The sequence below is a fragment of the Heterocephalus glaber genome, unplaced genomic scaffold (genome assembly GCF_053883595.1).
Source record: "Heterocephalus glaber isolate CG9 unplaced genomic scaffold, H.glaber_assembly_v1.0 deba00001606, whole genome shotgun sequence".
Classification (NCBI taxonomy): Eukaryota; Metazoa; Chordata; class Mammalia; order Rodentia; family Bathyergidae; genus Heterocephalus; species Heterocephalus glaber.
The window spans coordinates 40,314,296-40,329,088 of NW_028258377.1; the positions used below are offsets into that span (position 1 = coordinate 40,314,296).

General features: G+C 53.6%; 1 protein-coding gene and 1 long non-coding RNA gene across 11 annotated transcripts in view; one reads left to right on the forward strand and one right to left on the reverse strand.

Annotated features, from left to right (window-relative positions):
- The first annotated feature begins 1,745 nt into the window (after positions 1-1,745).
- LOC110345206 (uncharacterized) lies at positions 1,746-14,082 on the forward strand. Of its 5 annotated transcripts, none has more exons than XR_015444875.1 (8): positions 1,748-2,666; positions 3,950-4,200; positions 4,363-4,482; positions 4,724-4,862; positions 7,478-10,458; positions 10,583-10,604; positions 11,247-11,474; positions 12,158-14,082. It is a non-coding gene; the product is annotated as an uncharacterized LOC110345206 (long non-coding RNA). The 5 variants fall into 5 exon arrangements; XR_015444874.1 differs by having other exon boundaries at positions 1,749-2,666; positions 3,950-4,482; positions 7,478-8,359; positions 9,663-10,458; XR_015444873.1 differs by having other exon boundaries at positions 1,746-2,221; positions 2,526-4,482.
- The window catches only part of Ccdc69 (coiled-coil domain containing 69), a 55,408-nt gene continuing 45,722 nt past the window's right edge, over positions 5,108-14,793 (reverse strand). For 3 of the 6 annotated variants that reach the window (XM_087194993.1, XM_087194997.1, XM_087194996.1), the window contains 6 exons: positions 11,939-12,012; positions 11,218-11,304; positions 10,891-10,992; positions 10,301-10,420; positions 9,486-9,583; positions 5,108-8,913 (listed from right to left, as the gene is read on the reverse strand). In XM_087194993.1, the coding sequence (XP_087051119.1) occupies positions 8,736-8,913; positions 9,486-9,583; positions 10,301-10,420; positions 10,891-10,992; positions 11,218-11,304; positions 11,939-12,012 (659 nt within the window). In that variant the 3' untranslated portion in view covers positions 5,108-8,735. The remainder of the gene's footprint in view (positions 8,914-9,485; positions 9,584-10,300; positions 10,421-10,890; positions 10,993-11,217; positions 11,305-11,938; positions 12,013-14,793) is intronic. The other 3 variants (XM_087194994.1, XM_087194995.1, XM_087194998.1) reach the window with 3 other exon arrangements.

A 14,793-nucleotide genomic window follows, 5' to 3' on the forward strand; every position in this document is an offset into this window, starting at 1 on the left:
TGTGCATACACTCCTAGGCCCTTTAGCTCTAAGCATCTATCATTTTTTTCATAAAGATCAACAGTTTTAGGGTTCCACCAGAATAAGGCCTGAGGATTTGTAGCCCAGAACTTTTCTTTTGTTGTTGTTGTTGTTGTTGCTTTTCTCTTACTAGGCATTAAACCCAGGGCCTGGTACTCTAACTCTGAGCTACATCCCCAGCTCTTTTAATTTTGAGAATAGAGTCTCTCATTAAGTTGCTCAGGATGGCCTTGAATTCACAATACTCCTGCCTCAGCCTCCTGAGTAGCTGGGATTACAGGTATGTGCCACCACACCAGGTGGCAGCCCAGCTGAAACCATGAACATGCTATCCGAGATAGCTTCTTTTATATGCCAAGCACAGTGTTCTGAGGGCTCCATACAGACGGTCTCATTCAACACCCAGAACTGTCCTGCCAGGCAAGTGCCCCTGTTCTTATTGTCTAACAGCAGAAATCAGGGCTCTGGGAAATTAAACATTTGCTTTGGGTCACACAGCTAGTTATGGGGGAGCAAAGACTTGAAGCCAGGCCACTGTGTCTCTAAACCCACATTCCCTCCATGGGGCCAGGTTGCTGGCCACCTTCTTAGAGAATTCTTGCTCCTGTATGTCAGACTTCAGAGCTCTCGGTCACCTCATTAATACTCTCTCAGAGACTGTTTTCCAATGTGCACGAAGGAATCATGATGCTTGCTGGGTGCCATTCTGGGGACATAACAAAGACAAAGCCAGAATGTTGGTGCTAAGTGCTATCTCCATGAAAGAGAAGTGGAACCCCATTTCCTTGTGCAATCAAAACTCCCAGAAACTTCTGTGACATCCTTTCTCTCTACAGCCAGGCATGGACCCCAGAGGGATGTCCCACCAGGGACTCCAGCTGGAAATTTTCACTCGTGAAGATCAGAGGGCTTGGGTTTGAAAACAACGGCTTGGGCTCATTTATCAGCCAACTGGGTACCTGCAGATGTTGGTGACATGGTTAGGCCACACAGAAGGGGTGTTGCTGACTTGACACTAATTGTGCACCTTCTCTGGATGAAGCGAAGATTTGGGATTTGCGTGACAGGGAGCACATGGAATGATACTGTTGCCTCTTCCACAGGGAAGAAAAATGAGATGAGTGGATAAAGGCTGAAGATAGTGGGTCACCATCTGAAAGGGCTTCCTGGCAGTCAGAGCCATGCTGCCCAAGACAGGCTGCTACTGGGATTACCATGGGCTCGGAGCCAGGCTCCCCAAGAGGTGCGATTATATGCATGCACCAATACTCCTGGCTTGTTCTACAATTCTTCTCTGAGAGAGAATGACTGGTGTAACTGTAATAAAAGTAAGAGTTGCCAGAACCCAGAGGTCACCCAATGATAGGTGATGAAAACAGAATTAAAATGACTGGTAGAGGCTCAGGATCCCACATGCACCCTGTCTTCTTTGCAGCTGAACTCCAGGAGCAGAACCGCAAAGGGTCAGAGAAAGAGGGCCCTCAAAGCAGCCAGCCGCGATGTGGTGCAACCTTCAGGAGTGCCAGGCCACAGAAAGCCCACCTCGGCCCGGAGCCAGAAGCCCCTGCAGACCAAGAGGCTCCCGGACACCCCAGCTCCGCAGCCCTGAGCCTTCCCTGCGCCGCCGCCTTGACCCAGGTGTTGGGGAAGGGTCGCTTCCAGTCGGCGGGGGACGCTGTGCGCTGGGGGTGCCCGCGCACCTGCAGGAGGAGGGTGAGGGCCGCCTGAGGTGTGGCGGCTCGTGGCGCTGGAGGTGGCTCCTGAGCGGGGACAGCAGTCCACGAGGACCCAAATGGCTCGAAGCCACGCAGCCGCAACGTGCACCTACATGTGCCCAAAGAAGCAGGAAAGTGGGCCCCCAGGCCCTCGGGCGCAGTGGCCAGGGAGTGTGACAGAGCCTGCCCACACGGGGCTGCTCAGGTGGGCACGGGGCGCCTCACGGTGCCCGCAGGGAGAGCGGCGGCCACGGTGAGGGGAGGGCGACGGGCAGACGGCCAGCCTCCTCCCACGGACACCATTATAAGGAAGCCAGAAGCGGAGGCGAAGGCGGCCGCCCAGCACTGCCACCGACCAGCCCAGCCGGAAACCAGGCAGAGGCTGGGATAGAAAACTGGGTGCGGAACACTTGCCTACCTTCTCTCGCTTCAGCCTCTTAAAATGAGCGCTCCCGGGATTCTGCCTCCTTCAGCGGATGAAGAGGGTGAGAGGGAATTCGCAGGTCTGAACAAGGGGACGCCAGGAAGGTGCCAAGGCCGCAAAGGCCTGTGGGTGACTGCTAGGCGTCTGCGACGAGGCCAATAAGAAGCAGAACGGCCCAATTAGAAGTTGTGCCTGAAGTCAGCGGGGTTAGGTGAACCAATCAGAGGCGGAGGGCGGGGTCAACGCAAATCCCAACCGCCATTGGAGCAAGTCGGGAAGACTGGGGCGGAAGTTGGGTGGTGGGCTCTGTGGTGGGTGTTTTGGGTCGTCTCCATCTCTTGCCGCCTGTCGCCTCTGTCTTTCAGCATCAAGCACTTCAGCCAGCACAGTCAGCTGCTGGTAGTGAACTCCACGGGGGCGGACACTGGGGAATTCAGCTGCTGGGCTCGGCAGCGCGTGGGTAGAAGGCAGGGACAGCCAGGGAAAGACATTCGTCTCCTTCACAGGTGCCTGCAGTGGGGTCCCCAAGAGTGGTGTCAGGGAAAGCTCTGTGAACCGAGCTCTAAGACTCCTTTTAGATCCACCTCTAAAGGGGGAGGGATAGCTTTCCAGACCCTTTTTGGGCATTCTGAGATTCCACCTCTAGTTCCAGGCAGAGCTGAGTGGTCAGAGTCCTGCTTTATGCGGAGGCGGAAACGCACTGCCCTTGTAGAGTCAGTCGTGTCTTTCTGAAATCAAGCCATAACGATAATGACCCAACCTAGCGGTTCAACAAACCCTACAGGTGATTCCCGACTCCTGACAGGTTGGGGACCAGGCACGCAGCCCCGGCCAGCTCTGGCTGCAGTTCGGACCACCCCCAGAGCTTTAAAACCACAGACCCCAAGCCCTGCACCCCAGGGCAGGTCCCAACCTGCTTGGTCTGGGGGGTCAGGTGATTCTAATGCACGTCCCAAGTCGAGAAACAACTGCATTTGTCAGGGCCACTTCACCCAGTACGGAAGCCACTGAACAGATGTGGCTGTTTGAACGGAAGCTAAATAAAACCCTAAACAGTTCCTCAGTTGCACTAGCCACATTTCAAGTCCCCAGCAGTCACATGTGGCAGGTGGTCACAAGCTGGGCAGTGTAGGTACAGAGCATGTCATGGAAAGTTCTGTTGCACAGCAATGCTCTAGAGAGCTGCTCCCCAGACAATTCCTGCCCATTGAACTGCTATGCACCTGAGTCTGACCTGAGACTCTGGTTAAAAGTGCCTTGAAAGAGTGTGATGAATGTTTGCCTCTCTGGGGCCTGGGGCCTCATGTCCAATATCTCATCTGCTTCTTATCAGCTCTACAAAATAGGCCAGATTGGGATTACTGCTCCCCATTGACACATGAGAAGAGACGAGTCCCAGAGGGGCACATTGAGCTGCTTAAGATCTCACAGGGAGTGAGTGGGTAGGGGGACTGAGAACCAAACTAGAAACTTTGATTTTGAGTTCAGTATTTCCTACATTTTCCTCCAGAAGGGCCCTTAGGAGTCAAGCAGTCTGAACCTCTCATTGTATATAATGATGACCAGAGAGGGAGTTTTAAGATACACAGCAAGCTAAAGACAGGGCTGGAACTACCAGGTCTGTCTTTAGCATCCTGAGCCCAAGAGAAAAGCATGCAGAGCGGCTGGGTGGAGAGGGTAAGGTTTCAAGCCCCCCAAGGGACCTCATGCTCCCGGTGGTGATAAAGCATCAGATGATGGGATGGCTGACCAATCTGGCCAAGCCTATCTCTCGCCCTCTCATTCCCAGATCCAGAGGAGCTCTTTGTCCCTAGGGAAGATTTCTACAGGTGGTGCAGCTGTCCACTCATCAGCCAGCACTGCTTCCCTGCCAGGTGACCAACCCCTGGCCTGGGTGACTGCACCTGGAGTTCCTCCCGCAGAGGTGCCGGTGGTGGGACAGACATCTCCTTCGATGTGAAGAGAGGCTTCACCATCCTCCGACCCCGAGCTCCGACCTCTGGCTGGCCCCTCTTCTGCTCAGCCAGCCTGGTCTACCAAGTACATGCTGATCTAAACCAACTGTGCCTGGGTCTGGGGCTCTTTGAGGGCAGGGGAGGGAGGATATGCAAAGGGACACTGCCCTTAGGACCTCAGATCTGGGGTGCATGAGTTATGGAGCTCTAAACAACCCGACAGGGTTTAACCCTCCTTGCTGTCCAGAGCCCCTCAGTGCTCCACAGCAGGCAGCCAGTCAGCCAGCAAGCTTCCTGCATCAGTTCGGCCGCTCCACGCCTCTGTCCTCAGTCGGTCCAACTAGTCCATTCCTTCATCCTGCCCCAGGTCAGCTCTGCCCCATCTGTCTCTGCTCCCCCAGGTCAGCCATCCCATCATCCACCCATAGTCCAGGATTCTTTATGTCTCTATCAGTCAGACCACCTCAACCATTCAGTTTAACCTTTCCATCCATGCACTCATTTAATTCAGTTTAACCGTGCCACCCATTCGTGCCGTTCAGCCGTCTCTCCATCCACCACCTGTCGTCAACTCAAGCACTAACAATCTTGCTTTTTATCCATGGCAGACCCATCTTCCTCCCCGAACCCACCATCCAGGCTTCAGCAACATCCGTCCAACTAGGGGAGAACTTCGATGTCAACTGCTAGGTCCTGGGTGAGCTGGAGATTGCTGTGGAGTTCAGCTTGGAGGACCCCGGGCAGAAGGTAAGCGCAGGGCGGGAGGCCGAGTGATGTGTCCATGCGCGTGGCTGAGGGTTGGGCAGGGAGTGGGGGTGAGGGACTGGGACAGAGGTCTGGTGATCACTGCAATGGAACCGCTGCCTGACTGGGGGTCTGAAGGACTTGGGTTCTAGTCCCGACCCTGCCGCTGCTCTTCTGAGTGACATGGAGCAAGTCACCTGCTCTATCTGGGCCTCAGTATCCCCATGTGGTAAATAGAACTACTCAGGTCACTGCCAAAGGAGGTAGAATTTATTCCTTTGTTCACTTATCTGACAGTAATTATTGAGCTGCCACCATGTGCCAAGCACTGTGCCAGGTGCTGAGATTACAGTGCTGGTCAAAGAGACGAGGTTTCTGCGGCCCGCAAGCTTATGCTCTAAGCAGGGAGAGGGGAGGAGGATCGCATAGGAACTGCCGAGTGCCATAATGGAGCAAAACCGGGCTCTGTTTAGGTCTGCTTAAATTAGGGTGGTCAAGGAGTCATCTTCAAGGTGTGACCAGGGTGGCCCCAACCACGCGAAGACGGGGTGCGAGCAAATGCCCAGGCCTGCGGCTGTGAGGATGAGATGACTCGTGAATCGCCTGTTTCCGGGGCGTGGCGTGGGCCAGACCTTCCCCACGTGATGGTAGAGAGGTGGTAGTGGTGCTGATGATGATGCTCCTTCCTCTCCAAGAGCTTGAAACCTCCAGAGAGCAGCTGTGGCCAAGTGTGCCAGGAACACCAAGGACTTTAGGAATTCTTAAAAGAGCTTCCTGGATGAGCTGGAACTTGACAGGAGCCTTGAAGGGTGGACTTATGTGTGTGGAAGGCTGTGTGGCCCGAGGCAGCAGGAGCAAAAGCGAGGGAGTGCGTGTGCCTGTCACAGGAGCTGCACACCCACCTCACACTGTGAGCTGCTGAGCAGGCAGGGAGCCGAGGGGCCGGGCTGAGGAGCCACACCAGTCAGGATGTGCTGTTCCTGAACTTAAACTGCCTGAGCTCCGCTCCGTCTTGCCCATCTCTGGGCATCCGGAGCCAGGACATCAGGAGCGCCCTGCCTGAACCTCTCTTCTCCCTGTGCTGACCTACCTAGGCCGGCTCCAGCCAGGATGGCACAAAGAAGAAACTCCAGGGCTGCAGGAGCTGATGGGGGGATCATTCTTCCACCTGGCAGGAGACAAACTGAGACCCGAGAGGGGGAGGAACAGAGATGCCTGGGAGGTGGCTTTGCCGGGCCAGTATCTTCCGGGTGTGTCCCTTGCAGTGGTAGAACACTAGAGCCCTCTCCTGCATGCTCCGGCGCCCAAAATGGTGTTCTGGGGAAAATACTGCCGATGACACTCACCCCGCACCTTTGGGAGTTGGCACATACATGTACACGTGAAAGGGTCAGGTCTAGGTCCCATTTACTCAGCATTTTCCAAACACTGGTCATGGGACCCGCACTTCACCTGCCATGCGGACACACGAAGCACTGACAACCATCCTTTAGGGCCAGAGGACCACAGACCCACACCGGAAATGCCATTCAGAGCCCAGTTTCCTCCAGAGTACTTCCTGAGCAGGAAGGAGACCCCGGCTTCTCTCCAGGGACCTGAGAAGCATAAAGGTTTTCACAAAGAACTGGCCTTCACGGAGCTCTGGCACCAAGGGTCACATGCATGTCATTTCCCTGAAGGGTTGCCTGGTGCCTAAGCTGGACAGGCACCCGGAACAGCTAATGGGCAGTTTCTGTGTCACCTGCAGCTAGGCCGACCCCCCTGTGTCAGCGAGCAGGCCGAGGTTATCCACCGAGAGGGCCAGGCTCAGCAGCAGGCTGAGAGCACCTTGGATGTGGAAGAGTCCAGGGCTGGGGATGCTGGCATCTACACCTGCAGGGCCACCACCCATGTCCACGTGGCCCGAAGCCCTCATGTCTCTCACACCTTCCTTAGCTCCTCCTCACTGCCTCCCGCTGCCTGCACTCGGGTGTGGAGCAAGAGGCGGGCACGGGTGGCACCAGTAGGCACCTGGGCACTGCAGGGCTGCTTTATGAAGGCTGCCACTCCCAGCAGAGACCTCCTCCTTCACCCTGTGCTCGCCCTGGTGCTGTCTTCCCGCTCTTCCCTGCAGCAGCTCCCTCCCCACCCTCCCTCCAGTCCACCTCCACCCCTGGCCAGGTGCCACCTCCAAAGCTGGGGCTGAGCCACGTTCTGGTACCTGAGAAGGGAGCTCAGAAGGGCCTGGGGGCCCAGGCCCCGGAATTTATTCCTTAAAGATCCTGGCCACCTCTCTCTTCTCCCAGGAAAAGCAGAGACCAAAGAAATAAGATATTTCATGTTCCTTTTAGCGTCCATAGCTTGCCTGGCCCTGATAAGGGTCTGACCGGAGTTTATTTCTCCTGCGTGTCCACCACAGGGTGCAGGATGGAAACCCCTGCCCCTTTCAGCTAGGAGGCAGCTTTCTAAAGTGCATTCTGCAGCCTGAAGAAGTTTGGCAGATGCTCAATACATTGCTTCCTGTGTGAGAATTTGCAAAGCACGTTAGCACATTGAAGGCTGGAGAAGTCCCACAGACTGCAGATCTGTTTTGCTTTGGGAAAAGTCCCATGAAAAATGACATGTCTGCTCCTCCCCAGGGCGACTTCCGGTGAGCTGGGCCAGGGCTTGTGCTGAAGCTGGGGCCTTTTAACTCTGGTGAGCTCCTTCTGTCTGCTGCTAAGGAGGGACAGACACTTGCTTCAAGGGTCTTATGAGGATGAAGGGAGCGAAGCTGTGTGGAAGCACTTTCATGATCAGACCCTGAGCTTCCTGAGAAGAATCTGATCCACAGACTGGCTGGGCGGCCTGCTGAGGTTTGTCACTCCAGCCCCACCGGCGCAGTGTGTGTGTGTAGTGGGGACTGAGCTATAACCCCAGACCTTTTTATTTTGAGACAAGGTCTCGCTAAGGTGCCCAGGCTGGGTTTGAACTTCCAACCCTCCTTCCTCAGCCTCCCCGAGTGTGGGGATGATAGCCGTGCACTACCACGCCTGGATTCCAGCCAACCCTTTTCTCACTGATGGCGAAGCTGAGGGCCATGTGGGAGGCCCGGGCCTGGGGCCTAGGGTCCGGGATGGCAGGAGGAGTGAAGACAGACAGCAGGGGAGAGGGTGACCTGGGAGTGGGGTCAGTAGCAGAAGGTTATGCCACAGACCTGATGTCCCCAGAGCCTGGGAGAAGAGAAGGAGCAGCAGGCTGAGACCTGCCCACAGGTGCGATCCCATTCTGACTCTGGGGCCTGCTCCCCACTCCAGCTTTCTCACCTGTACAGGGCCAAGGGTTCCGCTCTGCCTGCTGAGGGTCCTCAGACCCCCGGACGTGGCCTCTGGGACTAAGGGACTGGGAGCACTGGCCTGCGGGACCTCGGCCAGCCGCCCACCTTCCCCTCTGAGTCAGGACGCGTCCAGCCTCAGCCCCTAGCCTGACCTCCTTCAGGCAGGCCTGCTCTCGGACACTGCCGCCTCTCGAGTCACTGACAGGTACCTTAGCTGTCTCAGAGCAGGGGAAACTGAGGCTGGGAACAGAGCAGCACAGAACTGTGAGCTGGCAGCAGGGCTGCAAGCTGGGACCATGGCGGGCTCCCCATTGTCAGGTGGCCCCAGGGAAAAGCCTCAGTTTCCCTGATTTGGGTGACAGACACGGGACAGAGGACTCCTCTTGCGTGTTCCCAGGGCCTGCAGTGCCCCTGGGTGACCCTCGTGGCCCCAGCCCCGGGCTCTGGGCTCCACACACCTGGGCTCCCCACCTCGCCCCTGCCCTCGTGCCTTCCTGGGAGAAGAACCGAGCAGCTCCGCGGCTTCTCCAAGTCTTGGTGGGAGTTGTCACTACAGGCATCAGGATGGGCCGGGCCCTGCCCTAGGTGGCCAGGAAGGAGACCTCCGTGGGGGTGACAGAGACCAGGGGGAAGGTGGAGGGGACGTCCGCCCCAAGGACCCGGTACAGCAGCTCCTCCTTCTCCTGCTGCAGCTGCTGCCGGGCATACGACTCCTTCTCCAGGGCCTTGTGGGCCAGAAGCAGGTCTTCCGAGAGCTGCCTGTGGTACAGACAGGCCGAGGGCTGCTGCAGGGACGCACCCTTCCTCTAGGCCGCTAGCCTGCCCCAGGTCCCCAGCCCCACCCCTCTCACGGTCCCGGGCCTGTACCCAAGGTGCAGCTCAGGCTGCGGACAAGCTCAAGGTCCTCCAGGCAGCCGGCTCAGGGCTGCTCCAAATCCCTGTCCCACCACGGGAAGCATAACTGGGGATAGCTCATTCATGTGGCTCATTTCAGTTTCCTCATTTGTGAAATGAAGATAAGGTAATAGGACCCAGCCCTTAGAACCCACAGGGCTGTATTTTGTCACTCTCCTTCTCATCCCACGCGGGCCCGCCTACCCTGTTTCCTGCCCCCTTCCCCTCTTGCCCCGGAGCCTCTGAGCCAGCAGCAACATAGACGCAGACGGCGACCGCGCTTCTGCGCAGAGCAGGTCCATCGGGTTTCCTGACCTCCAAGGAAAGTGGGGCCACACTTCCTGGCCAGGCTCAGGGCCCCCTGTCAGCCCTCTCCTCAGACTTAGAGACCCTCCCAACCTGAGACCTTGACCACAGTGGGAGGTGGCGACCCCTACCTTGACACTACCGCCTGGTTCCGGGCTTGGACGACCAGGTCCTCATTGTCCTGTTGCAGGGTTGTGATTTTTTCCTCCAACATCAGATTTTTTTCTTTCTGTAACAAACCAGAATGAGCTCAGAAAGCTGCCAGGTTCACATGGCACGACACCTGCTGTCACCTCCCTCTTGTCCAGGGTCCCCCAGACACGGATTCATTCCCGACTGGTGTTGCATTTCCGGAGCAAAGAGATAACCTGCAATAAAGCTACAGAGTTGACACGCTGCCATCTTTCAATTTTGCGACGGGGAAATGTGAAAAAGAAAACAGCTCCTACCTCACGTATCACCACCTGTGTACAGAAGAAAGGGCATAGCTTTTGGGCTCCAAAGCCAAAAGGACACAGTCTATATAAATAAAATGACGCTAGTCTATTGTGCAAGAATGGTTCAACAAAATTGACAGGGCACATCTGAGCCGGTGTGGTGTCACACGTGGGAGACCAGGGAAACTCCTGAGCAGCACGAGGACTCAGCCCCAGGCTTCTGCACTCAGAGTCACCTTCCTGCCTCCTTCCTCAGCCCTGCCTGGCCTGTGACACCTCCCAGCCCCACCCGATCAGCTGGGCTACCTGTCCCAGCATGGTCCCTGTTACAGCTGGATGAGTAGCCAGTAAAGGCGCAGGACCCCATGCCAGGAGCCACCGCCTGGCCCAGACCGGCCACAGGCCGGCCTCGATCGAAGCCGCTGTGCACCAGGCTGGGCCTCCTCTGCCCACGCTCACAAAGGAAATGCCCAGAAAGCGAGCCCAATGCTGCATTCTCAGCCACGAACCACGGTTTCCATGAGGATCAGCCGCTTGTCCAGCTCATGAATCCGCTCACTCTTCATCTCGATGACAAAATGCAAGCTCTCCAGCTCCTGCTCCCAGAACTGGCTGGGGCTCCCATGGTCCTGGACAGGGCCACAGAGGGACCGCATCAGATCGGCAGGTAGAGCGGGCGGGCTGTCCCCTTCTCCCCATTCTGCCCCCGCCTGCTGACTTTGGGAAGGCACCGCCATCCTTGGCTCGCGGTATGTGTTGTTCACTTCATCTCATTTTACCCTCCCCTCCAGGTGTGTCCCAGCACTTTCCCAGGTGAGGCGGCTCCTCTCACATAGGCTGGGTTGCTGTGCTACACGGTAGGTTTGCTGTTTGCACCCAGCTCTCGCTGGACCAGGGGCTGTGCCCTTTACCATCCCACCTGCCTGTCCCAAGCCTTCCTGCCCCCTCAGTGAAATGTGGGCCCTCGTGCTGCAGTTCCCCCTGAAGGTGAGTGTCAGGTCTGAGGCGTGGGCTTGCAGAGGAGCCAGCCTTTCTCACTGCCCGACCGTGCCCTCCTGGGGGTTGAAGGAGTGGGGGGCCCCAGGTGAGCTGCACCTGCCTGGATGTGCTTCTTATAGTCTCGGGTCAGAATGGACTCCTCCACCCTCTTCATCTTGGCCTGGAAGGCCTCCAACTGGGCGCTCAGTTCTGCTACGGTGTCCTGGAGAAGGGAGCAGGAGGGAGGTGGTCAGGGTCTGGTGATAAAGGTGGATTCCACCATGTGCCAGAGGAGGACAGCTTTTGGGCTTTTCGCCTGTGGCTGACGAGTCCAGGCTTAGTCTACCCCAGCCACTGCTCGCACCGTCCCAGCCCCTCCGCATGCTATCCAATCCCGAACGGCTCCCTAAGCCCTTGAGGATTGAGTTTTTCTGGTCTCCTCTCTCACTGCTCCTGTCTCCACATTCTGTCCCGCAGCCAACATCACATCTCTGCTCCAAGTACAAGCTGTGTTCTTGTCTCCAAACTTCCTTCCCTGGTGAGAAGATTTCCCTCTGTTAACCCTTGACCATGACCTCTGGATCGAGTTCAACCCTTAAACACGGCTCCCGGCTCCCACCTTCTGGCCTCACCCACCTCTCTGGCGTCTCCCTCTTTCCCATGCAGTCCACACCCTGGGCATCTGGACTTCCTTCAGCTCCTCAGGTATTCTATATTTTTTCCCTTTTTCCTCCAGGTTTTAGAATAGATTGCTTCATTCTGCTCAGGGCACTCTTCCTACCCTTCTTTACTGAAGATTTCTAACCCATCTCTTGGGTTCCACCTTAGATCTCATTCCCTCTAGGAAGTGTTCCTTGGGCAGCCACATTGAGCTGAATGCCCCCGAGTGCCTGGCATCTGTGTGCCAGTCTAGTCATGTGGTAACATGCAGTCCCTAATATCCTCCCAACAGTCCTTGCAAAAACTGGCCAACCCCGAGTGCAGATCAAGTCCTCTTGAGCTAATAATGGTCTGGTTACCACATCCAGGGCCTTTTGGACACCTGGAAGGCAGTCACCTCTGCCCCTCTGACCTAGTGGCCATCAGTTTGGCTGCTTTGGAGCCCCGTGCTGCTTTCTGCCAGGCCTCCCCTGCCCACACCAGAGACTGGCACTGCTTAGTCATCTTACCTGAAGGGCCGCTTTGGCCTCCTGGAAGGAGTGGGTAAGGGCTGCTTTCTCCTGCTCCCAGGACGCCTGGAGGACTGTGGGGGAAAGGTGATCTCCATGAGCCCAGGTGGTTCTCCCTAAGTCTCCTGAAAACCCCTCAGGAGCAGAAGGGTAGAGATGATCCAGGGCCTCCAGGGGCCAGGAGTTGGGAAGGGTCTCACTCACCCTTCTGTCTCCTAGGCTGGCTGGGAGCTGTGCCAGAAATACACTAGGCATTTAGCAAAAGCTCGGGGGAATGGAGATAAATTACGTCTCTGGAAACAGACCATACCCATGAACGCCACCAGATTGTGGGCGCCACGTGCATCTCACTGAGGCCCAGATGCAAAGGCCCTGCGGCCAGCCTGTCTACCTTACACCTCACGTCATGGAAGTGCATAGGGCCATTATCAGCCGGGCCAGCAAATCACAGTCAGCAAGCCGTTCGGGTCACACCAGAAGGCAGAGCTACGGGAGGTGCATTAGCTCCGAGGCAGGAAACCTACCTGAACTGGCTCTGCTTCTCCAAAGCAGGGACCTGAGAAGATCACATCAGACATTGGAAAGTCCTGTCGCCTCAACTGAGAAATGGGGTCAGTGCGCTTGTCCTGACTGTCTCAAGGGGTGACTCAAGGATCACCTGAGAGGAGGATTTGTACAGCTTCCAAAGGGAGCGGTGCTGGAACGCGCTGTCATTCCCAAGTCAGTGGCTGTTTATCCTCCCCACTGTCCCCGCAGACTGCCTTTGGGAAAGTTCCAACCTCGTCTCATTTGAAAGAAGACAGCAAAGAAAGGGCCAGTCAGTGGCCAGGAAGAGAAGTAGAGTAGAGAGGACAAAAAAGTTAAATACAGCTAAAGCAGCCAGTCCCTGTGGTGTAGGCCTATAATCCCAGCACTCTGGGAGGCTGAGGCAGGAGGATCACAAGTTCTAGCCCAGCCTGGGCAACTGAGTGACTTAGTAAGACCCTGTCTGAAAATAAAAAATAAAAATAAAAAGGGGATTGGAGATTCTTAGTAACACACCCACACACAGCCAAAGGGCCAGGTGGGTAGTAAGAACACAGAAAAGGATGTACAGTGATATAAATGTGATAGAGCCATTGAAAACTACAGCCTTCACTTAAAAAAAAATGGACTTAGTTCGTTAATTTGCCTGTCAAGACAGGCTATGGTTCCGGAGAAGACACTTTGTCCAGGTTCCTGATTGCAGTAGCCACACAATCCAGACAGAATGAAAAGGAGTGATTTGGAACAACTGTTTGAAAAGTAAATGGTTGCAGCAAACTGGGCAAGAAGACAAAGTCTTAACAAATAAACAGGAGCGACTCAGAAGAACCAAAAGGAAAGTTCAGAAGTAAAAGAGTCAATAAATGAAATAAAAAATTCCCTGAGTAGAATCAACAGCTGGATGGAGATGATGTAAGAAAGACATTGAACTTACAGATAGATCAATAGAAATTATCCATTCTGAACAACATAGAGGGGAAAAAATGAGAAAAAAGTGAACAATGAACAGACCTTTAGGGCCCTATAAGATAGTCCTAAAATGTTTAACATCTGTGTCGTCAAAGAAGGGGAGAAAGAGTGAATCTCAGAAAGATTATTAAATGAAGCCAATTTGGCAAAACATAAACCTACAGATTAAAGAAGCTCATGGGACCTCAAAGTAAACCCAGTGAAATCCACATCCAGACACATCACTTCTGAAAACTAATGACAAAGAAAGAAAAAAATCTGCAATGGGACTGTGAACTAATGGTACATTATTTATGGGGAACATCAGAAACTTTGGAAACTAGAGGAATAAAAATTTTAAATTGCTTAAAAAAAAACCGAAACAAAACTATAAACCCAGAATCCTATCTCCTCTGAAAATATCCTCCAGGAAAGAAGGTAAAATAAAGACATTCTCAGATTAAGGAAGACCAAGAATTCATCATCAGTAGACCTAACCTAAAAGAATGGCAAAGAAAAATTTTCAAGTAATACCAGAGGGAAACGGGGAACTTCAAGAACATAAGAAGAGCAACACAACTGGAAAAAAATACCTGGGTGAATGCAATAGATTCTTACTCTTCTTTTAACCCTTTACAAATATGACTAATGATTAAAAGTAAAAATGATGACATTGTCTGATGGAGTATTCAAATATATATAGATGTAATACATAAGAAAAATAAAAGTAGGCCCATCTTACCCATGATGTCATTTCCCATGGTTTCCATTACTTACAGTCAACCACAGTTCAAAAATGGTACACAGAAAAAAACAACTAATACTTTTAAAGTAACTTTTATTACAGTATATAATTGCTCTATTTCATTATTCTTGTTGCTAATATCACTGTGCCTAATTTATGGATTAAACTTTATCACAGATATATGTATAGAAAAAACACAGTATACTTAGGGTTTGGTGCTATGTGTTTGGCATCTGTTGGGGTCTTAAAATGTATCTTCCATGGATAAGAGGGTACTACTGTGAGGCAAACAGGGAGAGGCCAGAGAAACCTACATAATGGTAAGGCCTCTACATTCCTTTTGAGGTGGTAAAACATCAATCCTAAGTAGACTATTAAATAATTATACTATAATTCTTAGAGCAATCACTTAAAAATACTATACAAAAAGACACAGTAAGAAAGATGAGATAAATTGATATAGAATACTGTACTAAAAGATGTAGAAATACTTTAAAAGAAGGGGGAAACAGAGGATAAAAATGGGGAGAACAAACAGAAAACATATATTAAAATGAAAGACCTAAAGCCAAGCATTACATGTTCTAAACACACCAAACAGAAGATAAGAGTATGTCAGAATGGGTAAAAACCAGCA